The sequence below is a fragment of the Protomyctophum bolini genome, assembly GCF_963924005.1.
Source record: "Protomyctophum bolini genome assembly, chromosome: 15".
NCBI classification, from domain to species: Eukaryota; Metazoa; Chordata; class Actinopteri; order Myctophiformes; family Myctophidae; genus Protomyctophum; species Protomyctophum bolini.
In genome coordinates this window covers 15,363,283-15,387,739 of record NC_137876.1, presented here as the reverse complement: position 1 = coordinate 15,387,739, position 24,457 = coordinate 15,363,283, and the positions used below count along the sequence as shown (strand labels likewise).

The following is a 24,457-nucleotide window of genomic DNA, read 5'->3' as shown; positions in this document are numbered from 1 at the left end:
GATTTCGAAGACATTTTGTAGAATCTGGTGTCAGGTCTAAATGGGCTAATGTAATGTTATATAATGTTAATAGTATGTAACTGTGCTCTGTGTTTACACGACAAAACAGAGTTTTACAATTAATTTCTCTCCATGCTAGCAGCTAATATCAACCACTGGAGTAGTGTGACACTTACCTGCAGAAACACATTGTCCTCTCACTGTATTTGTGTGTTTTCACTGTTTGTAGGTCGGCTGTTTTTGGCGATCGATTTGTGTAGAGTGAAATAAGAGCATACACAAATGTGCTCTATTACAGGACCGTTTTATCAAGTATAGAGGGTTAACCCATTTGGGCCTTACCTAAAAATAAAAATAAAATCTTCTAAATCCAGTATTCTGAAATAAATATTTTCACGATTAAAAACAAATAGCAGACCTACGAGTGGCGCGCTATGAGCTTATAGATCTGCTATTTTTCAATAGCTAAATTATAACATAATTTATGTAACCACCAAAAGGGGTTCCCACTCAAAATGGGTTAAAGTAAACGCAGGGCAACGCTACATACTATACCTTTTAACCCATTTAGACCTGAGGATGATTCTAAAAAGAATGTCGTCTTTGTTTTATGATTATTATTTTTTAATTATTTTTCAATCACAGGCCAGGGTACAGATTTTTTTTCCGCAACAGTGCAGAAACAGACAATTAACTAGACAACCTCGGAGAGGTCGCAATTTTAAAAAATTGCAGAGTGTGGTTGCCGCAGTGGCTTACATATATATACCCCTCCCACTGATATTGGCAGCCTGTTACAGTTTCAAGTCACACCTTAGATCGTGTGTAAGTAATTCGGAGGGGATTTAACCCCCGAAATTCTGGTTTTCCGACAAACGGTTACATTTATCGCGTTTGCGGCGCCCCCTATAGATGAAAATGGAATTGCTTTTGGAACTCGGTTGAACGAACCACCCCGGACATGTGATTCAAATTTTGGATGGATTGGACATTCCGTTCGTGATTTATGGCATTTTTCGTGATATAGGCCCCTCCTACTGACTTCGGAAGACGATTACGGCCGAACGATACGCACTACCGAAAATCTGCAAATCTGTTTTAATCGGATGGGTCCAGAGATCACGTGTACAGATTTTTGTGAGATTTGGACAAAATCTGTAGGAGGAAAAGCAAAAAGTGTGTTTTGGACAAAATTCAAAATGGCGGAAAATCCATCATGGCGGACATGGGCGTGGCCTATATGGGGAGATGCGTCATGACCCAAGGAATCCAGGGGAAAAATAATTTAGATTTTACGACATACGGTTCAAGAGTTATGAGCCAAAAGGTAAAGTGGGCTGTTATAGCGCCACCATGAGGCCGACCTAAAAAAAAATATTTTTAATTAATTTTAGTGATAATTAGGAAATATCCCTGAAAGTTTTGTAACTATAGTGCTTACAGTCTCAGAGGGAAAAATACTTGAATGTGATTTTTAGCATTTTTCCATTGAAGTCAATGGGATAATTTAATTCACTAATAAATTCATATCAATTAAACTATACAACATTTCTCTTAGCAAAGTACACGCACACGATTCCCGATTTTTCCGGTCAATTTGACATATGGCTCAAGTGCGTACAGTCAAAACTGAGGGAGTTGTAGTGCGTCAAAATAAAGACTAGTGGAAGAAAAATAATAATAAGTGGAACTAGAAAGGCAGTTCCTGTAGAAACTGCGTGGGCTCGCATAAATTGCAATGTATAAAGTTTTTGCCGTGTCAAGTTTGAAACTCGGGGACCGGAGTAATAGTGTTCCCATTGGTGGTCTAAATCCATAATCAAAATTTCGGGACTGTAGCATATTGTAAACAAAAGTAGAAAATGTTTTAAAAAGTATGAACATTTGGAAAAACTATAGTTTAAGCATAAATAACTGCATAAAGCGGAATAAAGTATGTGGAAGTTGTAGAAGTGTTTTTAAAAGTTTTTCTTTAAAGTAAAAAAAAAAAAAAACTATTAAAAAAATTCAAGTTTATTCTTTTTAAGTAAAAAAAAAAAAAAAAAAGTTTAAGTTTTTTCTTAAGTAAAAAAAAAAAAAAAAGTTGAAGTTTTTTCTTAATAAGTCATTTTTTTTAAGTTTTCATTTTTTTCAATTTATTTCAATTTTTTTCTATTTTTTTCATTTTTTTTTCAATTTTTTCAATTTCTTTCAATTTTTTTTTTTTTTTTTTTTAAATCAAAAAAAAAAAAAAAAAGTTTTCATTTTTTTGCGTGCGTGTGTGCGTGCGTGCGTGCGTACGTGCGTGCGTGCGTGCGCTTGCGAGAGCTGTGTAAAGGCCAGCCAATAGGAAGACAGGGTGTGTGTGTGCGTGCATGCTCTTGCGAGAGCTGTGTAAAGGCCAGCCAATAGGAAGATAGGGTGCGTGCGAAGACAGGGTGTGTGTGTGTGTGTGTGTGCGTGCGTGCGCTTGCGAGAGCTGTGTAAAGGCCAGCCAATAGGAAGACAGGGTGTGTGTGTGCGTGCGTGCGTGCGTGCGAAGACAGGGTGTGTGTGTGCGTGCGTGCGTGCACTTGCATGTGTCTTGCCTAATTGCACAAATAGCAGACCTACAAGCTCACAAGGTATCGCAGAGCAACTCATTGAGATCTTGTAACTTTAATGTCAAGCCCTGTAATTAAGCCCTTATATGTCTCAGCTGTGGAAGTAAAAAGAGTTCTACTACTTGCCAGCACTATGACTGGGAGATTTCAATGGTCCTGGATGGAGGAAACTATGCCCCGAACAAATTGCTCTATCGCAAAAAGTAAAAGTCGAATGCAAATATTTTTTTCGCTGTGAGTGGCCTGAGATATTGAGGTACACCATGTGCGATTGTGGTGTTGGTACGATTGAAAATGTGGTTATAAGAGCGAGTTAAGAATTGTCAGCGCGATAATTTCCTCGTAAGAATTATACAATGGAGGTCAATGAGCAGATTGACTGTTTTTGTGTCACTTAAAAGGCCGTAGTTCACATTCTGTATGTCTCTGTGCTTTGGTGGTCACATTGTGTGAAAGAGGACATGTGTGGCTACAAAATGACAAAAGAACATGCGTGTAAAATGAATACTTTGGCCGGGACGACAATTTGTTTGGTAAATTTTCAAGGAAAGAATTTCAGTCTCCACACTCTAGTCAAAGAAGCTCCGCACTCTAAAATGGCACTAATTATGCGAAACGGCCTGCGATTGAACTGCGATTTCGGAAAAACCGTTTAACGTATTCGAATACGGTTTGAACCGTCCAGAGTCCAGAGTCGTGTGAGCGTTCTAAAGTTTAAATCACGTTTCTACGACAAAGTATGCCAGAGTAATGAGGCTGCAAAAGTGAGCTTGATTTAGAGATAAATCCCATACATTGTCAATGGGAGGGAAAAACTATGAATAAAGTTAAATATTTTAAAAAGTATAAACTTTTTCAAAACAACTTTTTCACCAATGAAAGTTCAAAGATAGATGAACATTATAAAGTTTGAATGAAGTTTCAAAGTGAAAGTATGACGGAGTAATAAGAGCTCAAAAGAGTTAACTGTGAAAAATGGGACCTTTCTTCCATCGACTCTCATTATAAAGGATGTTAAAAAAAAGTTAAAAAGTTAAAAAGTATAAAAAGTATAAAACTTTGTAAAAATAAAAATACAAGCACCCATCACTGCAAAGAGCTGAACAGTTTGAAGTTTGAACTAAATTTCTAGCATAAAGTATGTGGAAGTAGTAGGGTGCCAAAAAAAAGCGGCGGAATAAATAAAGAATAAATATAGGCTGGCAATAACTAGTGTGTGCTCGCTGTAGCGAGCCCACAATAATAAAGTGTTACAATTACAAGAGTCTGGTTGCCCTGTTGGGCAACCACACTAATTAAAGCAGGAAAAAAGGAAAAACAGAATGCAAAAGTGAACAATAAAAATAATACATAAAACGAAAGATAATAATAATAATAATAAGGCAATGGAAATTCAAGTACAGTTCATATAATAGTCTGCTCATTTTACATTTAGACAGTGCCCACTTATCCCATTTCAACAAATAGTCTACTTTGTTAAGAAGTTTGAAAGAAAGTTTTTCCAACTCTGCCACTTGACCAAGTTGACTAAACCATAAAGAATGTCTTCTAAATCATAACAGTTTTCTGAAAAACCTCTGTTTCTATGTCAGTGGTGCTCAACCTTTTTCATGTCAAAAGCTCCCACAATTATCTGTATTTGGCCGCCGACCCCCATCTGATAATATGTTCTTCCAGGGACCTCCCCAGAAGCAAAGATTTGAGTTACAAACGTTCACTCTGAAATAATAATATTTCAAAAATATCAGATCTACAAGCCTGTAGCGCGGCACTCGGAGCTGTGCTACGAGCTTGTAGATCTGCTAAACAAGTTGTTTACACCCAGTTAACCAGCTTTAACACCCTGTTAACCAGCTTTAACACCCTGTTAAAGCTGTTTTGTAAGAGATCCACACGTCATATTCGTGACAATACAACGTGTTGATGATGAAACGGCATAGAAAGAGAAATGCTGATTTGTCTTGATATTACCGAGGTGAGGCGAGGATATTGGGCAAGCCTTTCTCTGTAATCAAACTCAGTCATTTATTTAATTTCAATTTCTGAAAAATGTATGACAAGAAAAGAAAACCACACTTGGATTGTGTCAGTATTGTTTCAGCACACACACACACACACACACACACACACACACACACACACACACACACACACACACACACACCGCATACCATGTGCCAACAAGTAGGAACTGTAAGAGATAGATTAATGAGATGTTTTCATTGTGTCTTCTTCCAGCTGTACTCTCTGAACGAGTACAAACCTCCCATCTCCAAGGCCAAGATGACAAACATCACCAAGACGGGAATCAAAGCTATTAAAGTAAGTATGTTCAGGTGAAGAGTGAGGCAGGCTAAACATGTAGTAACAAAATAACAGGTCGGGGGAAAGTGAGATTATTCCCTGTGTGATCATAAATCACTTTTAAAAGATTAATTTCCCCACAACCCCATTGTTTGACTATGCAAAACGATACAAGTCAGTCCCTTCCTCATACAAGCTATGCGAACATAAGTTATAATGTTAAACCATGAGGCCATAAATGATATCCCAAACCTTTTATTTTGGTGGCATATTTTATAGTCATATGAGACTTGATTTGTTCAGAGATGAGAGATGAGATATACTTTATTATCCCCGAAGGGAAATTGATGCATTACAGCAGTATAATATGATTACCAACCAGACAAACGGATTTTAATTTACATTTTTGTGAGACGTGAGTCATCGCCGTCACCGTTCCAACACAAGTACCCAATATGACAAATCTAGTTTTTAATTGATATTCTATTTTCAATTTGGTGGGCAGTGTGCCAACATCTGTACTCAGTACAGTTTATTTCTGGTGCTAGACCAGCCTAGTTGATCTGATGGCAGATTTTTTACATCAAGACTAAACAGAACATTGAAAACTAATAGTATGACATATTATTTTATTATCATGTAGCACTTAAACCACATGTAACCTGCAACAACAACATTTGGTGTAGAGGTAACTACTAGAGAGCCCAGAGTATTAAGGATTAAGAAGGTGCTTGGAAATGACCTGGGTAGTATACTAGTATTGCTTTGCTGACAGAATAAGGCCCCGTGTCCACTGGGCTTTTTTTCTCAGCTGAAAACGACAAGGTGCTCGCCCAAAAGCACTTCCAGATGAGTCTGCACGCTTATCAGACACACCAAATGTGGAAATCACCCGTAGCTCCAGGCATGGCGGCATGCGTTGCTGGTTAGGGTTAGGTCAGGGTTTGGGGTAGGTTGTCAGTCTAATGACTGTCGTACTGTCGGAACTAAAGCCTGTACCCCTTTTAGCTTTCGGCAGGCAGGGGAAAGCGCCGCCCATTTTGCATGCACACGCCAGCGCAAGATAATTGCCCAGCGCAACGCCGAATTCCCAATAACGTGGTGCTTCCGCTCAGTCCTGCACATGTGGGTTCGGCATGTGGGGGTGTGTGTCACCGTGTATGTGTGCTTACCGGCGTGTTAAATTACATGGACAGAGACGTTCACTCTGATTTTCACATTACATTTTTACCCACCCACGTTTAGTTCAGTACCGCCCGTCCCTGTGATAAAAGTATATTTTTCACCTGTCAAAAGCAGGTGCCCATTGGATATACATGAGGACATTCTTGGATAGAATAATTTTCTACAGAACAGGACAAATAGTAATATTGTATTCCCTATATAGAGTTTTGGAAGAATATCGTGTCACAGGGGAAAATACTGGCATCTGTTATTGGTGAATAAACAAATTAGCAATGAATGGTGCCAATATCAGACACTACCGGTAATATTGTAGCCTTAAATCTGTTGCCTGTATGTCCATACATGGCTTTTGAACCCAGGTATGAACCCTGTGTGAGCGCCAACATTTCTACTGTTGAAGCTTTAGATATAAAGCTGTGTATTGTCTTATGTATTTCCGGTGTGATATTCATGTAATTCCTCTTTGTCAATCAGTAGGGTCCGTCCTAACCAATTGCAGTATAGTATACATGCAGTACATGTGGGAAACCAGTACAAGTGAAGAAAAACCAGGGCGAGGAGTGCCCTGTTTTGGGCTGTGGGCCGGGGTGGGCTGGGGGAGTATTGTCGGCGTGCCGGATGGAATGAGGCCGGGGCAAGAGCGTGGGCAGTCACGGCCTCCGGTGCCGAAAAATCGTGCGTCCCCCATTTCGTTTTTTCTCACCTGTACTGGTTTCTCACATGTACTGTAACATACATTTCTCATAGTAGGAAGATCACTTACCATTACCACCACAGTGGCGTTCAAAATATAATTTTATTAACTTTAAAGTTGTGGATTGCAGCTTTATTGCTAGGTGCTTTTGACTGTAGTATTTGTTTTCCCCTTTTATGAGTTGTAGTTTCCAAATGAGTGAATCATAGCTCAGGTGAAATGGTTGTGCCTGTTGAGTAGAAACTCATTTCATGTGCAGACAAAAACATACTAACGATAAGATGGCAGTTCATGATTTCATTTTATTTCTGTCCTAAATATTGCAATATCATATATTGGACTTTAACATATCAAATGTATTGTAGTAGATGCAAAATTGTGCAAGAACAGAGTACACTAAAACATAATACACTATCCATTTTCAGTTCCTGTGGTCCAAAATACATAGATTTCTTTTTTTAAAACGTGTTTTGCATCTGGTGCATTGGGAGGCAACTGTGTTGGCAATGCTACACACTTTGGACTTGTTTCTGTCTAGTCTCTGATCAATATTTAAGTCCCTAGCATTCCTATTCTGGGGGCCGAACATCTGTCCAAAATACTGATCTACAAACTCACTTAGACGCGTTATGAGTTTGTAGATGTGCTATCTTCAGCCAAGATATTTAGTGTAGACTAGAGGGAAAATAGAGTTAGGAGAATTGGGAGAATAGTTCAGAAGCAGTGGCGGTTGAGTTCATTTTCAGGAGATAAAACAGTAGTGATATTTTCCCATAAGTTGGCATTAGCTTTCTAACAAATCTGTCTTAACCCATTTTGACCTGAGGACGATTCTACAAATGTCTTCTAAATCATGACAGTTTTCTGAAAAACCCATGTTTCTATGTCAGTCGTTCTCAAACATTTTCATGTCAAGGACCCCCAAGATTATATGTAATTGGCTGCTGACCCCAATCTGACCCCCCCCCCCCCCCCCCAGAAGCAAACATTTGAGTTAAAAACGTTGGCTCTGAAAGAATATATATTAAAAGATTAGCATTTTGCAATACATTTTCACGATTGTAGATCTGCTATTTTTCAATAGATAAAGTATAACATAATGCTTAAAACAACAAAAGGGGTTCCCGCCCACAATATCACTGGCCATGTCCACTTGAACATCTTGTTCGACAACTGACTTGAAAGGCAAAATCTCATAGCAGTCTTTCTCTAAGATGCTTGATGGTTGGGTGGTGCTATTGCCTCTTCATCTAAAGCCCAGCTCAGAACAAAGATTCACGACCAGGCAAATCAGTTTGAGAACACTGTAGAGCAGAATGAGAATGGTGTGAACTACAGCGTCTCAGAATATATGAAGCCAATGTCGAACTGAGTTTTTTAAATACACATATTTTATTCAAAATTAAAATAAATTAATACATAGCAACATTTAAAATCACACGGATCCTTTCCCGGTTTTGAAAGTCTAACAACTTCTAGGCTTTTCGTAAATGGTTAACCATTTATGCTTTAATGCAGAAAGTTTAGTCTCACACAGTATTCAAATAATTCCTTTTTTTGTTTATTTAACAAGGAGTCATCAGCTTCTATGCCGCCTTGCATACTGTATCTGAGCCAACTATTGTCTATCCTTTAGTAGAAGCATTCTTAACCCCAACACTAGTCTATGCAGGACTGCAGCCCTGATGATACTGAACACTTTTTTCAATATCCTTTATTGATTTTTACATTTTATGACACAGACAAAACAGAAAAAAAGACACAGACAGCTCAGCTCAGACACGTTGTGGAACAAAGGGCACAGATGTACAGTATATCTGTACACACATACCTACATTGAACCGATACTGAACACTTACTTCCATGTTGTATGTTTAATTCTTTTTAGTTTTTTCGTTAGTTTTCCTTGTGATGGAATCTTGTGTGATCTGATCTTGGTGTTGCTGTGTTAATAACACATGTTTCCCTTCCCTCAGCAGCTCTCCCAGCTCCCCAAAAGCACTGAAAGTGAAGCGAGGAGGATGGGGTGGAGACTGAGAGAGAGTTACAAAGAGATAAGAGAATCCCTTACCAGCTTAGGTAGGAGTATGGGTTGTTTCACAAGGAAGATGGACCAACAAACAAAACAAAAAGACATAATTTGTTCTTGCACACACTGAGGAAAGGGGGGGGGGCTGTGGCTGTGGGCCTCTACCCCTCTGTCTCTGGATGTGACGCATTGGTCCATGTTTGCAGCTTTGAGCTTGTTTTCTCCTTGGTGGAACTTGAGGATATCAGCGTCCTAAAGGGCGGATTTGCTAGTTTATATATATATATTACTGTATGTATAAATGTCACAGTACGTTTGGAAAACCGGTCCGATTGAAAAAGTTGCACTCGTTTTAACCGTCGGAGGTGCGCCGCCTGAAGGTGACTTGAGCTACATGAGGCACCAGCGAGCAAAGCCAAAGCGAGCGAGTTGCCGTGCCGAGCATTGCAATGTCATCTTCAGTCGACTCGGCGCCGCCCGAGTTATGTACCGATAGAGACCGACAGAATTGTAAATTGTCGTCTCCCAAGTCTCGGTACCTCCGAGACGCCGAGGGTGAGCACGGGAGGTGAACTTGAAGAAAACACAAATCTCCTTTTTTCAATCTGACTGTTTTTTCCAATCGTACTGTAACATATATGTGTATTTTTGTAATTATTTTTCCTGGATCCTCTTCATTGTTATTGTGGACATATGCAGATAAATGAATAAAAACACCCTCACACTGCCTTCACTTGCACATGAGACAGTGACTGTGCAGGTTTTTTTATTATTTGATCTGCATGTGCATACTTGACTGATTTTATTCAGGTATGCAAGAGACTTGATTACATTGTGGGCATGTGAAAATGTGATTTATCACTTCCCCAATGCAATCTCAAAATAATGCTCTCAAAGGTGCCACAAAAACTCTTGCCTGCAAGCCTAGGTAAAACTGCCAGAGAAGTTCTCATAGTGGAATGACGGGATGCAGGAAAAAAGATCTGTGAAGTCGCCCTTTAATACACTTGTAGAAATGCTTCATTAGTGTGGTTGTCAGTGGATGGACAACACAACATCACAAGATCACATGTTTGTGGAACTTGAATGGTTGATAGTTGGCATGTGATTTTTAAGCGGGAGTGATTGGTAGTTGTTGTTCATATTATGGCATAGGTGACTTGTAGTGTGGATTGGAACATCTTGGAGCGAATGTCATACACGACACTATTATTTATTACACATGGTTATTATCACATATATAACGTTGCTGCCGGGCAGAAACCTCTTATCTCCGTATTGTTTTTGTAAATTAACGTCCTACTTGATTATATTACAGAGTCAAGTATCAAAAGCAGCAGATCGACAAGCTTGAGACACGGAATGACACGTTTTGGGCTGGTCGATCTTCTACTTTTACCATTTTAAAAATTTTGAATCCTGACAAGTAACGGTTTCGGACATATGAGGTTTCCACCTGAAAAGAGGCGATGAGTTGTTGAGGATGGACTGTGTTGTTCATTGCTGCATGGATGTTTTGATAGAAAGTGCCTTGTGGAGAACATCAGGAAAGTTTGTAGTCTTCTGTGTGGAAGACCTTTTCACCACTGCCACTGTAGTAGGATAGTACACGCTTCATTATACCCTACCAGAAAATACCTTTTCACCACTGCCACTGCAGTAGGATAGTACACGCTTCATTATACCCTACCAGAAAATACCTTTTCACCACTGCCACTGCAGTAGGATAGTACACGTTTCATTATACCCTACCAGAAAATACCTTTTCACCACTGCCACTGCAGTAGGATAGTACACGCTTCATTATACCCTACCAGAAAATACCTTTTCACCACTGCCACTGCAGTAGGATAGTACACGCTTCATTATACCCTACCAGAAAATACCTTTTCACCACTGCCACTGCAGTAGGATAGTACACGTTTCATTATACCCTACCAGAAAATACCTTTTCACCACTGCCACTGCAGTAGGATAGTACACGCTTCATTATACCCTACCAGAAAATACCTTTTCACCACTGCCACTGCAGTAGGATAGTACACGCTTCATTATACCCTACCAGAAAATACCTTTTCACCACTGCCACTGCAGTAGGATAGTACACGCTTCATTATACCCTACCAGAAAATACCTTTTCACCACTGCCACTGCAGTAGGATAGTACACGCTTCATTATACCCTACCAGAAAATACCTTTTCACCACTGCCACTGCAGTAGGATAGTACACGTTTCATTATACCCTACCAGAAAATACCTTTTCACCACTGCCACTGCAGTAGGATAGTACACGCTTCATTATACCCTACCAGAAAATACCTTTTCACCACTGCCACTGCAGTAGGATAGTACACGCTTCATTATACCCTACCAGAAAATACCTTTTCACCACTGCCACTGCAGTAGGATAGTACACGCTTCATTATACCCTACCAGAAAATACCTTTTCACCACTGCCACTGCAGTAGGATAGTACACGTTTCATTATACCCTACCAGAAAATACCTTTTCACCACTGCCACTGCAGTAGGATAGTACACGTTTCATTATACCCTACCAGAAAAGAGGACAGGAACACAGAACTCAACACACACCGAAATGCAATGACTACATTTCCAATGTTTAGTGTTGTACAACTGGTGGTGCAATGTTTTATTGGTTGCACTACTAGTAAGCCAGAGGAAAGACGCATTCTTCTTGATACCAACAAAAGTGCCACACACTATGTCTGGCTTTCAGGGTTTCTGCAAGAAGTTATTAGGCACAGACACACAAGAGACGCCAATTCTCTATGCAGTGCAGTCTGGTGTTTTGATGAATGTTAAAGCCAGCGTTGTCATTTATGGTACTAGGGTTGCAACAGCACATTGACCGTCACCAATAACCTCCGGCACTGTCTCACACTGCTGCAAGAAACGCAGTGTTTCAGAAAACCCTTCAGTTTCACTTCCCAGAGTGCAAAGGGCAAAAACGGCTATATCTAATCTGTCAACAAACAACAAACTTTTATCTTTCTTCAGAAGCATTCATGTTGAAAACGCGAGGTAGCGGAGATTTAGGAACAGTCACGTTCTGATCAGTCATCGCAATCTGAGCCTCAATTCCGAGAAAAAAAGGCCTCTAAAGATCGTGGCTCCCATAGCATTGGGCTGGCGGCCATCTTGGTGAGGTCAAATTAAATACACCGAGCCGAGCGTTGCCGAGCGACGGGGAACGCTGCTTTACGGCATTGTCGTGCGTGTAGTGTGTCTGAATCAATGAAAAACTACAAATGATCAATTACGCAAAGGGCAAGAATCGACATTGTGATTTATTACTTATCAATTAATACAAATACTATTTATTTAGCATGGCTTTCACAGGACCAGTGGGAATTGGGAAATGAAGCTCAGTTTATCTTAGCACAGGTACAGTGAGTTAGTTGTTGGTCTGTGTTAGTGGGACCTCAGCTAAGTTCAATTATGAATAACAGCTGCTAGAAGTACCTTAGCTAAAAACCTTATTTCATCAATCGTCTGTATCATATATCCAAAACAATTATTATATAATTGCCTAATCGCAATTATTTGAGATAATCACAACTATTTTGCATAATCGTAATCGTTTTCCATGTTGAAAAATGTTCATACAGATTTTCCAAAAATAGTGGAAATAGCAAATCTGCAAGATTGCAATTTCGACATTTTTGAAAGTGCCAGTGATGTCATGGACACTGGTCTTCCTAGTAGAAATGTGTCGGTAACATCTTTAGATATTTTAAGTCATTTGTCATATGCGTCCGGTCCTACCGTAAGCCAATTTTGATATACGAAAGATCAAACCAAATAGCTCATTGGTATTAATTGTGTAGCAGTTTTGTGTACATTATAATATTGCTTCCGCCCTCAGTTCGTTGCCAGTAGGAGTTAACCCATTTAGGCCTGACCTCAACATTTTAAAGAAATCTTCTAAATCCTCCAGTTTTCTGAAATAATTTAATTTTTCAAAAATAGCAGACCTACGAGCTTGTAGATCTGCTATTTTTCAATAGCTAAATTATAACAATGTTTAAAACACCAAAAGGGCTTCCCGCCCAAAATGGGTTAATAATGCTTATGAGAAGAGTGTTCATGAAAACAATGTTTTTAACTTAGTTTAGAATCTTTTGATATGCACTGTACACAACTTGAGACACTCGTAGGCTAGTAATTTCTGGGTGTCAATGTTGGTATTTGTTACTGTTGACCCCGACCTCACAATCGATTGTGGGGAGTTCTCAACCACTGATAGCGATGTTTAAACCGATATTTTGTAACTCAAACAAACAAGCAAAAAAGGGCAAAATGTTGTAATCATGAAAACATACAACAATAACCTACCTCAAATAACCTTTGATACTATAGTGGAGCCATAAGCCCACACGAGCCATGGCTTGGCTCACACATCGGTATAAATTTGCGCCTGAGAGTAAAACAAAGAAAAATACACTTCCTGTGAAACTGCTTCACCGTCAGGTGAGAGGGAGCGGCCGGCGCCCCCCTAACGCGTATCGGGATGGTATAACGTGGTTGTCTGCAGCACCCTCCCCGAGACCAACAGTTATAGGAGTGCGTGATGACGGGGACTATACTGTGGGAATTAGCTATCGGCACAATGACTACATTAGCCCATGTAGCAGTGTAGCACTGGAACGCTACACTGCTACTACTACTACTACTACTACTACTACTACTACTACTGGTCGCCTTATATTAAATAGGAAATTAATGTCTCACACATGAAATCCAAACAGGAAAAGCTGTGGTTAACTTGGATTAATGAAAGTGTGCTCAGTCCAGTGAAGGGTTAACATTCTGACAGCAGTGATTCTCAAGAAAGGAGTGAGGTCCGAGGACTCCCAGGGGTGCTTGGGGGGTACTAGGGGGTCCCCAGATAAATGAGCTTATATAGCGTCAAAATCATTTTAGCCACTTTAACCCTATTCTATGCTTTAGCTATTAAAAAAAAAAGTACAAATATATATATAATTTTTTTAAGTGAACAATTTTAATTCAAATCTTTGCTTCTGGAGGTCCCTGAAAATGTTCTTTAGATCGGGGTCCGCAGCCAAATACATAACACTGGTTCAGGAGTTTGAGCTTGAAGATTGGCTATTTTCAGTAGTTTGGGTTCCGGGGAGACATCCAATTTCTCTTTTGGGTCTCGTGCTAAATTGTTTGACAGAATCTTTGCTCTGGTTTGTTTGTGACAAACGGATGAGCTATGTGTTGTTCAGCAACACTCGAGAAGGAGTGCTGATCTGAGATCACTAACCCGATCCCCTTCACCAATGATCATTGATCGTTGCCACTACAGACAACATACTTCTAGATGAACTCTCCTATTCTGGTCTGGAATCACATTATTTATGCAGTCCTGAAAAGAAAAAAACACATGGAAACTATTTCTTTTCATCACATTATTTGAATATCATTCTCTAATGAAACCAATCGGACTGTGTATAAAATCAGATTTGAGCTCCCAGTCTTAATAGGGCCTTAACCACTTAAACCCCCAGCATCCGTGTTTTGCAGATCGACAAACTCACAACGTGTTGTGCTGCAATGTGTTGTGAGCTTGTCGATCGGCTATTTTCAGCCAAAGCTTCCCCCACAATAACAGAAAAGTGAAAAGAACCAGTGGTATAGATTCCTGACTCCTGGGAGACTCTGGTCAACCATTATATAACGTTTAAAGGGCCACACAACCAGATCAAATTTTAACCCATTTAAACCTGAGGACGATTCTACAAATGTCTTCTAAATCGATTTTCCAAAAATAGCAGATCTACAAGCTATGAACTTGTAGATCTGCTATTTTTCAACAGCTAAAGTACAACATAATGCTTAAAATACCAAAAGGTTTTCCTGTTCAGAATGGCTTAATGATGTTTAGGACACAAGAAACACTTTCCTGTTTTCTTTTATGTGGGTAATTAGTGTTTTTAGATCTTTTAGTGTCTGTGATGTCATGGACACTGTCTGGTCTCACCGCTGGATTACTACAATGACCATAATGCTTTGCTGCACTCGCCCCACCTTTTTCCAATACCCAAAATATCGGCCACTCGCTCACTAACTCGGCCAATCCAGCATGGCAGTGTTACCGTGAAATTGGTGACCTGCTGAAATAGGTGACAATCGTGTTAAGATATCGTATAACGTCAGTGTCCAAACGTAAATAATTGCCGTTTGTTTATTAGCAGAGTCTAACCTAGTGGTATTTAGGCCACTTATTAAAGACCTACATGTAAGTTATGTGAAGTCCACAAGAGGGTCACATATTTCGTCAGGTCACCAATTTCACCGTAACACTGCCATGCTGGAGTGACCAAGTGTGAGTGAGCCAAGATTTGGGGTATTGGAATTTGGCTTTACTGAGACATGTAGTCCAGGAAGACCAGTGTCCATGACATCACTGGCACTTTGAAATACTAAAATATCTAACAACATGTATTACATACATAAAAACCCCAGGAAAGTGTTTGTCTCCCAAACATTAAAATAAGATCTGGGTTGCAAAAGGGGTGAAGTGGCTCTTTAAACGCTATATATGGTTGACCATATATAGCAACTAGATGAGCTACTATGAGCTAAGATGATAGATTACTGCTGCACCATAGTGTTAATGCAACATAATATCTCTGCTGTCGGTAAGAAACCACCTAACTCCAAATTGTTCATTTACAAAAAGAAAGAAAAATCTACATGCCTTTGATGAGGCAGCCTACGTATATACTGCCTCGTCAACGTTGGTGTTGAGCCTCTTCATCATTTATATTGTCAATTACTTGCATGAGAGGGGGAGAGGTGGTGGAGTTAGCTGTTTTAGCAGACAGTTTGAGGACTTAGGGAGTTAAGAGGTTTTTTCGGAAGCACTTTTTACTACTTTTCATTGGGTCAACTCAATATGGTTTCAACACACAGACGTAAATAACCTCACAAATGGAGTTAAGTGGTTTCCTTCTCGACAGCAACAAATATCATCCTGTGAAAATTAATAATGTATAATATGAAGTTAAGAACTCGACTAACATGAACCAAAAAGATAGACACATCTTATACTAAATTATGAATAATTCATCAGTACACAGAAGACCCCATTCTGTTCCCAAATGCATACCTACTGCAGTATGAGAGCTGTTGCCTGGAGACAGAGACACTGGGGTGTGTGTGTGGTCTATCTCCTGGTCATACGGGCTGCATAGACTGGGTTGGACCGGACCCAGGGCTGTCACCATTACAACGTTTAAATTGTCAACCCCAAACCCCTGATCACTGTATGAGCATTTTTTTACATGTAAATGATTGTGGTGCTTAGACAAAATTATTGCGCTCATCTCAAATAATTGCAAATAGGCGATTATGTGATAATTATGACAGACCTAGTTGCACAATGTGGTATTGATAAATGATAAGGCTGGGCCGCGGTTTATAATGTTTGTAACGATTAGTGAAATGATTATTTTAAAAACTATAGTGAAAATAGCAGATCCCCAAGCTCACGATGCAACGCGTCGTTTGTGAGTTAGTAGATTGTCTTTTTTTGATATTTCAGTTTTTTTACTCTACCATGTATGTACAACAAAGAGTAATGCAACCAAAGTCATCAATCAGGCTAATTGATTAACTACTGTATTACACTTTCTTGTGTCGATTTGTTGATCTACGAGAGAGAGAGAGAGAGAGAGAGAGAGAGATAGAGAGAGAAACCCATATAAGATTAAGTCAATTATTTGGTTAAATGCCCAGCACTACCTTTTGGTATTGATAGATGACAGGACATTTTGCTGAGTCGAGTGAGTTCTGTCTTTCAAAAACTCTGGACATTTAAGGCAAATTAGCTTATCTCTTTATCTATCTCTTTATCTATTGACTATGCATGATTTCGTCTGTTGGGTGGAAACCTCATATAAGCTCAAAACTTGCAGATTTGCTACTTTAGATGCTTTTGTGTGACTCTGTAATATGAACATGTAGGGCTGTGTGTGTGTGTGTGTGTGTGTGTGTGTGTGTGTGTGTGTGTGTGTGTGTGTGTGTGTGTGTGTGTGTGTGTGTGTGTGTGTGTGTGTGTTCGTTCTACTATTCTTGCGACGACCAAATTTACAGCAGAATTACAGCTGTAGTTTTCGGCACTACCACCAATATTCTGTATAGCCTGCTTAATCTTTAATACAGATTTTATATCACAGTTCTGCATTATTGTACTATGACCTTACCTCAAAACAATTCTACAATTTCCCATTTGTAAATTATTAATCCAACATTTTCAGCATAATAAACTATATGTATGTGGGCTATGAGGTAATTTATGTTGGAAGCCTTCTTTAATTTCACTTTTGATAGATTATTCTTTTGCACACAATGTGCAGTCGTGTTAATTGACTTATACAGTAAAATGCTCTGGAGAGAAAAGTACACAATATTTAAACCCATATTTATTGGAGGGGACTGTTGAGAAGTGTTAAAACAATTCATCAAAAATAATTTGAAAGGGCTTCTTGCTGTTAAACAACAACCGAAAGATCACCTTTACATTGACACGTTCTTATTTCAAAAGGCCAATCTTAATGTCTTCCTGGCCAACGAAAACGTACTGTGTTATGACATAAGCAAGTCCTTCCCATAGCTGCACGTTCCTCCTAAGCTACTATACTCATTGATTCTCATTCAAGACAGTGTTGTTTTTGGCAGCAAATTTCTATTTTAGTTTAGTCATAGTCTTTGGACTGAAACTTAATTTTAGTGTTAGTCATATTTTGGTCATCTGGAATGTCTTAACGTTAGTCTAGTTTTAGTCGAGTGTCATGCGATTTTAATCGACTAAATCTACAGTTGATTTAGTCGTCTAAAATGTATTTTGGTGGGTCTTGAATCTTGATGCCATTGTATGACAGATTTTACACACGATCTACAAGCTCACAACGCGTCTAGTTTTAGTCGCCATAGCTTAGTTTTTATTTAGTTTCCATTTAGTTTTTGTCTGAAAAAAGGTAGGCGACGAACATTTTCCGTCTTAGTTTTACTCGATGAAAACAACACTGATTCAAGATGACGTCCAGATGGTGCATTACTCGTTTCCAGTGGTGGAAAAAGTACTCAAAAGTACCAATACTGTATCAATACTGCAATATATAAATAGAAAAGTCTGGAATTAAAAATGTACTTGAGTAAAAGTACAAAAGTGTTTGCATCAAAATGTACCAAAAGTAAAAGTACTCAAGTCTCATTTCAAGGTTTCAAATGTCACAATGTGTCAATGTATTGGGCTGAAGTATTGGGCTGTTTCGTAATAATCAAAATCTAAAAAGTAACTAAAGTTTTCAAATAAATGTAGTGGAGTAAAATATTTGCCTCTGAAATGTAGTAGGGTAAAAGTACTGTAAACTGGAAATACTCAAGTTAAGTACAAACACCTCAAAATTGTACTTAAGTAAAGTGTATATATACAAGTATACTCGGTTACTTTCTAGCACTGCTCGTTTTAAACTTGGCGTGCTAAAATATGTGTCCGAAAAGCAATGTAGTAACAAACAAACACCACAATGGCCTTCCTCTCTCCCCTGGGCAGCGTGAGTGACAGGCTGCAGTGGAGTGAGATTGTGAGAACGCAGCCTTCCCATAGTCTGGTTGGTTGATAGATACAATGTTTCAGACTGAAACGTCAAAATAAAATGAGCAAGAAAGCCATTTCACCAGGCCTTTAACAAACTTGTTTTTACGTTTTCAATGACTCAAAACAACTATTTATACATAGTCATGACATGAATCTAAATAGACAAATCTGCTGCTGTACCCTAGTCAACAAACATCAGGGTAAAATGGGCATGTATAAATGGAGTGCATGGACAAACTAGAAAAAGTGCTCCTCGCTGTTGTGGGCGTGCAATCCCCGTGCATTGTTTGGTATTGAGTCATCATAGAAGTATCAGTTAATAGCCAAAAGTAGCTGTAACTTGTAGTGGGTTGTAGAGGATTTATTATGGCAGGGTCACAAAGAAAAATAACATGTATTTCACATAAGTTGGCCTCCGGGTGGCACCCTAAAAGGCAGAATAGAAAAATACCCTTGTCCTTGGCTTCTAGGGAGTGTGCATACAATTTTTTACGCAGATCAGTGCAGTTATAGGTAAAGATGTGACCCGGCCTGTTATAGCGCCACCATGAGGCTTATTTGAGAAATGGCATTTGTTCCTCGGCTTAGTGGGAATATGTGTGCAAAGTTTCACCGCGATCAGATTCAGACCAACATTCACAATTTGCGGCATTTTGTACAATACGGGCCACTCCTGCAAACTTTAGATGTCAATCCAATCAGGGTAGAGTATGATAAATCTGAACGACGCGACATACCAAAGCCTACACGGGTTGTGCAGTTGACGTGCTGTGATTGGCCAGTCGCTGTGATTGACAGCCTAACCCTAACCTCAATACCGTAAACTTAACTTGCCCGGGGGCATGTTTATAAACACAACCCGTGTAGGAATTAGTATGTAGCCTGAAAGACCCGTTTCGTTTAATGGCTAATGTTGGACTGTACCAATTTGCGCTTGAACAAAAACTATAGGTGTACTGTCAAAAATGTGTTTTGCAAAAATCCTGGTGGCGCTATAACAGGCCCATGTGAAACCGAGAGTGTGTGTGTGCAAAGTTTGGCTGCGATCAAACCAGCGGTGCTGGGGGGGGTGCAAAACATACTCGGGGTGCAAAACATACTCTCCCCATGTAATGCCTTTGGCAACAATGAATACTACAAAATAACTAGGATCATTTTGCATCTGCCTTAACCACGCAGATGGAAACATTTTTGTCTCAAGGACACCCAAATTGATATGTATTTGGCCACGGACCCTCATCTAAACAGGTTTTGTCCCGGGGATCCCCAAGAGAGAAGATTTGTGTTTAAAAATTATTATAATAGTAATTATCAACTTTACGCACTTGAATGTTGTACTGTTCCAAACTTCTGTGACATAAATTCAGATTACAGGGCTCCAAAGTGTCTGACTACAAATTGTAATTGGGCGCACCACTGCGACCTAGCATTGAACAAGTCTGTCTTGTTTTTCCTCCTCAGTCACATTAGACGACCTTCCCATACTATGACTCTGTTTGGCTAATATACATTTACTCGTAACTAGAGTTTCGGGCTGCTACGCGTCAAGCTTTAAATGTAGTTTAGTAGATTTCCCATGGCATGTATTATTATTTGTGCATAGTGTGGCAGCTAATGCACGATTGGTGTGGTAGAAAGAGCGGGAAAGGATCAACAGGAAGTCCACCCACTATGTGATTTTAACACATTTTGTACATAATACGTCCTGAAACGTCATAAGGATTGGAACCGAGAGGTGCCTTAGACGTCTGTGGACGTCCTAGCGACGTCCAAACGACGCGGGGCGAGATAATAATATTCAGAATAATTACTTTTTTTTTTTTTGGCATTTCGCTTTTCGCTTGCCGTATGCTAACGCTCTGTGAAACTATTAGCTTGTCATTGACTCCCATGTTAGCGCGGCGGAAAGAATGACTCGTATCTCCTCATCCAGGGCGCTCTCCGTGGTGATGAATGGATCGATATGCTGGCACTGCGTTTCTGCTCCTCATCCGTCTCTCCCGCAAAATATGAACTCTTTTTGGAGCGTATATAAATATATTAAGATGATCGGAGATTGTGATGGCACTTTGTCAGTCAACTTTTTTAAGAAAGTATTTCCGGTTCATGGCTTTCAAAATAGAAGCGATCACTACTCTGGCGATTACTCTGGCGCAAGCAGCGCCTTTATTTTGATGCAGTTCCGGTACTAAATGTGTTTTAATATAGGATATGTGAGAAACCGCGCCCCCATATACTTTTCCTCACGTGAGTCGAGCGACATCACAACAGCCGGCATAGGGAGATCATTGGGATGAAAACCCTCGGATACAAGAAAGCAACCAATATTATACATTAGATTTATTGCAAAGAGTTTGGCCAAAGCAGTGCTTGTGGTGTCGGAGCATCTATGTTGCAAATCAAAACATGAAAACTACACCGGCTCTGACAAAGAGCTGAGTATGCGATGCTCTCTGCATCATTTCAGTGCACAGCAGTAGTGAGGACTGGAGTCAGAAGATTGTTAAAATGTAACACTGCTTATATTACAGCCAAGGAAGAGCTGTACCAAATTACAGCCCCAGATCAACACCACTGGCTGCAGTTATAGTTATAGTGCTCAGGTGCTCAACAGTGCCACTTTAGGTCACCCAGTGGTATTGTAGCTGTTCGTACCCCAGACAGACAGACTGCCACCGGCCAGTCATTGGAGCGGTTAGGCACTGCTCAATAACCTACATGAATGTAGTGCCTGTGCCTGCCCAGTTTATTGGTGTGAACATTTGGGGAAAAAATCGGCATCATGTGCATCTGTTGATTTAATGGTACGGAAGCTTAAATATTTACAGCTGTGTGCATAATGTGAGGCATAATGACAGCGTTTCCATTTCTGTCAGGCAACTCTGCCAGTGCAACAATGTCAGTCAAATTACACTTATTTGCCTTTGTCCTTGTTGACAGGTCTATTTTTATTACATTTTTAATGACGGTCTGATTGATTGTTAAAAAAATTACTTTTTAGATACAAACAGATCCATTCTGAAGCAAGCAATCGGGCTGTTGTACCACAATGCAATGTTTTTTTAAACACTATTAGGCAAATGAGTAGCTGTATAAAATACCGTCTTTTTTGCCTATACAAAGTTTTATGCAAGCATTTCTATAACTAGGGGCTTTACATGCCTTCCTGTGTGTCTCTTTGACTGATTCTGTGTGATGTAGCACTTTTATTTATTTATTTACACATAATTTAAGTAATGCTAGGGATGTCAACGTTAAGAAATATCCGAATATGCTTATCAGCTTTACGGTTAATTTACATCCGCATCTTCCTGATAGTGTTATTTGGTTATGGGGAGATGTCATTAGTCTAAACATACTCGTGGAGGTGCAAGAGAGTAGTCTACGTTCAAGAGAACACTAAATAGAATGTGGTGGAAAGTCTGGTGACTCGAGGTTAGAATGAGAAAATTATACATTTCTGCAAATTCCGCTTTTCCACAACGGGAGCTTTGTGGTAGTCAAAACTAAAAGAGCGAGTGACGGCGAGACTAGAGTAACACAACATGTCATAATGTATCAATAAAATGGAGAGCTACAGAGCTACTTCATTGAAAGCGTCTGGCTAGTAGTGGCTACCAAGTTATCCAGGCACTATCTGTGTTGACCAGGTAGGGACCTACCTGCCGTGTTCGCGGCAGTGAACAGTGAACAGTCAACAAACTGCACACTAGATTGACAACAGACAGTTGACATGTTGATCTTCCTTTAATAAAAAGGCTTAGCCTAAGCGGCCAGTGGCTTTATAGGTCGGTTGCTCAGATCTGGACAGCATCATATTTTATTTATTTATTTTTCTTTTGAGTCCGTGAACCCCATAGAGCTGTAGGTAGACACACAGATGCGCACAGATTGCGACGCATTGTTTTTTGATGATTAAGCCTTGGCTTTTTGTTTGTCTTTTAAAAGGAGCATTTGTAAATGTCTACCGATGTTATATTGTGTACGTGCATATAAAAGTTTTGGTTGAGAAAAATAAATAATCACCAACCGTTAATTAACCCGATAATGCTATCGGCTGCCCGGATGGAAAATTAGCCTAACGAGGCACGGCTGTCATTTTCAACATTCAAAATGTGAAACATTTTGTAGTTGTATTTTGCAAAGAAGCACATGAGAGCAAAAATACAAGAAAGATGGAAACAGTACGAGCAAGTGCATCATGCATTACAGGTCTGCGTTAAATAGCATTTTACCAAGTCTGGCCGGTGACTTAAATTAGTTTTGATTTCGGCAATGCATAGTGTGGAGTTTACAGTAGGTTTGGGTGATGAGGACCAACCAAAACCTCTATTTATATTGTGACGGTAAAATATCGTATTATGACAAAAAATAGGCATTTGTAAAATGTTGCCTTGTTGTGATTTTCTCTTGCCCTTAGGTGGGCCCACAAAGTTAGAAAAACATAGCTTAGACACCTATCACATTTGAGTGGCATTAAGTATGTGATCGCTTTCTCTCTCTCTCTCTCTCTCTCTCTCTCTCTCTCTCACTCACTCGTGTGCGTGTGTGTGTGTGTGTGTGTGTGTGTGTGTGTGTGTGTGTGTGTGTGAGAGTGATCTGCAGCCCCTATGTAAACCGTGTCAGTGAGGAGAGTGCTATTTCTGCAGTCTTGTTCCAAAAATGAACAGATCTACAAGAGAACATCGCTTTGCATTGTTTGTTTTATAGATCTGTTCTTTTTTTTGGCATGTCACTCCCTTTAAGCTTAATAACGAATCCGATAGTACCACAACTGTGAACTGTCCCTAGCCTATTTGCACTAAAACGCTTATTTTCTTATGTGATTTTGTACACTGGCCAACTGTTTCCAGATGCACTCATTTAAGGATGGTTCAGAATAGATACTTGCCATTATTAAAGTGGTTGCTCTGGTTTTGGTGAAATATTTAGTAGTTCCGGTCATTTTGTGGGGGGCACAGGGGGCCATGCGTTAAAAGTAAATGAATCCACAAAACTAACGTCATTTGTATTGTTGACCTATTTCTAAAATATTAGTGCAACTTTCGTTAATTTCCATGTTCCATGTGATAGAGGGGTCAAAGTTGAACGAAAGTTGCGCTTAGATTTTAGAAATACTGTAGGTCAACAATACAAATGACGTTAGTTTTGCGAATTAATTTACTTTTACTGCGTGGCCCCAGTACCTCCCACAAAATGACCGGAACTACTTAATATTGACCAAAATCAGAGCAGAAACTCTGAACTATCCCTTAAAGACACTGTCCATTGCATGCTAAGGAACAGACACACTCCCACATGCACACACTTTTCATGCATGCGTGCAAACAAACATATATGTCATATATGCGGTTGAACCACCTCGTGTTTTCATCAGAATCACAATCAGACAACACAAGCAGTTTCTTTGTATGAGAAGAGGAAAACAAATCTAAGATTTTCTTAGGAACTTTGTCATTGGTCGAAAAAAGAAAACTGTCGAAATGACTAACCAATCAGGAAGTATACAGGCAAATCGACCAATGACAAAGCTCCTAGGAAAATCTTTGAATGCAGATTGCGGCCCCTTGATGTGTCACAGAGACTAAATATTTTTGGGAGCATTTTACCCATTGCTGGCTGTCTGAATACAAATATATATAGCAGCTTTAATCAAGCATCTCGTTTGGAATATTAACGCTTCTAGAGAGACTTAGATGTGACAGCGCGAGGTAGTAACGGAAGATTATGCCTCCCGGTTTTGGAGAGTAATGGAAGGCGGGGCTTTTCAGAGTAAAATCTGCCTCATCTGCTTGGTACTCTTAGCACCTTTTATTATGAAGAATTCCCTGGCAAAAGTGTTAATCATGTTCACTGGGTGTGTAATGGAATGCCCAGATGTTGAGTTATCATGTTTGACTTAAAGCTGCAACTTTAGCTGCAACTTGCCTCTTCTATTCCTCTTCTAAGTGCTGAATTCTCAGTGGATAAATTGAATCTTGAGCATCAGTTAAAAAATCGTGTCGGATCATAAACGATTGTCCATTAAA

General features: G+C 39.6%; 1 protein-coding gene across 2 annotated transcripts in view; it reads left to right on the top strand.

The window, feature by feature from the left end:
- The window catches only part of scaf8 (SR-related CTD-associated factor 8), a 53,515-nt gene that overhangs the window by 2,964 nt on the left and 26,094 nt on the right, over positions 1 to 24,457 (top strand). For both annotated transcript variants that reach the window (XM_080784852.1, XM_080784851.1), the window contains exon 2: positions 4,821 to 4,904. In XM_080784852.1, coding sequence (XP_080640978.1) covers positions 4,821 to 4,904 — 84 coding nt within the window. The remainder of the gene's footprint in view (positions 1 to 4,820; positions 4,905 to 24,457) is intronic.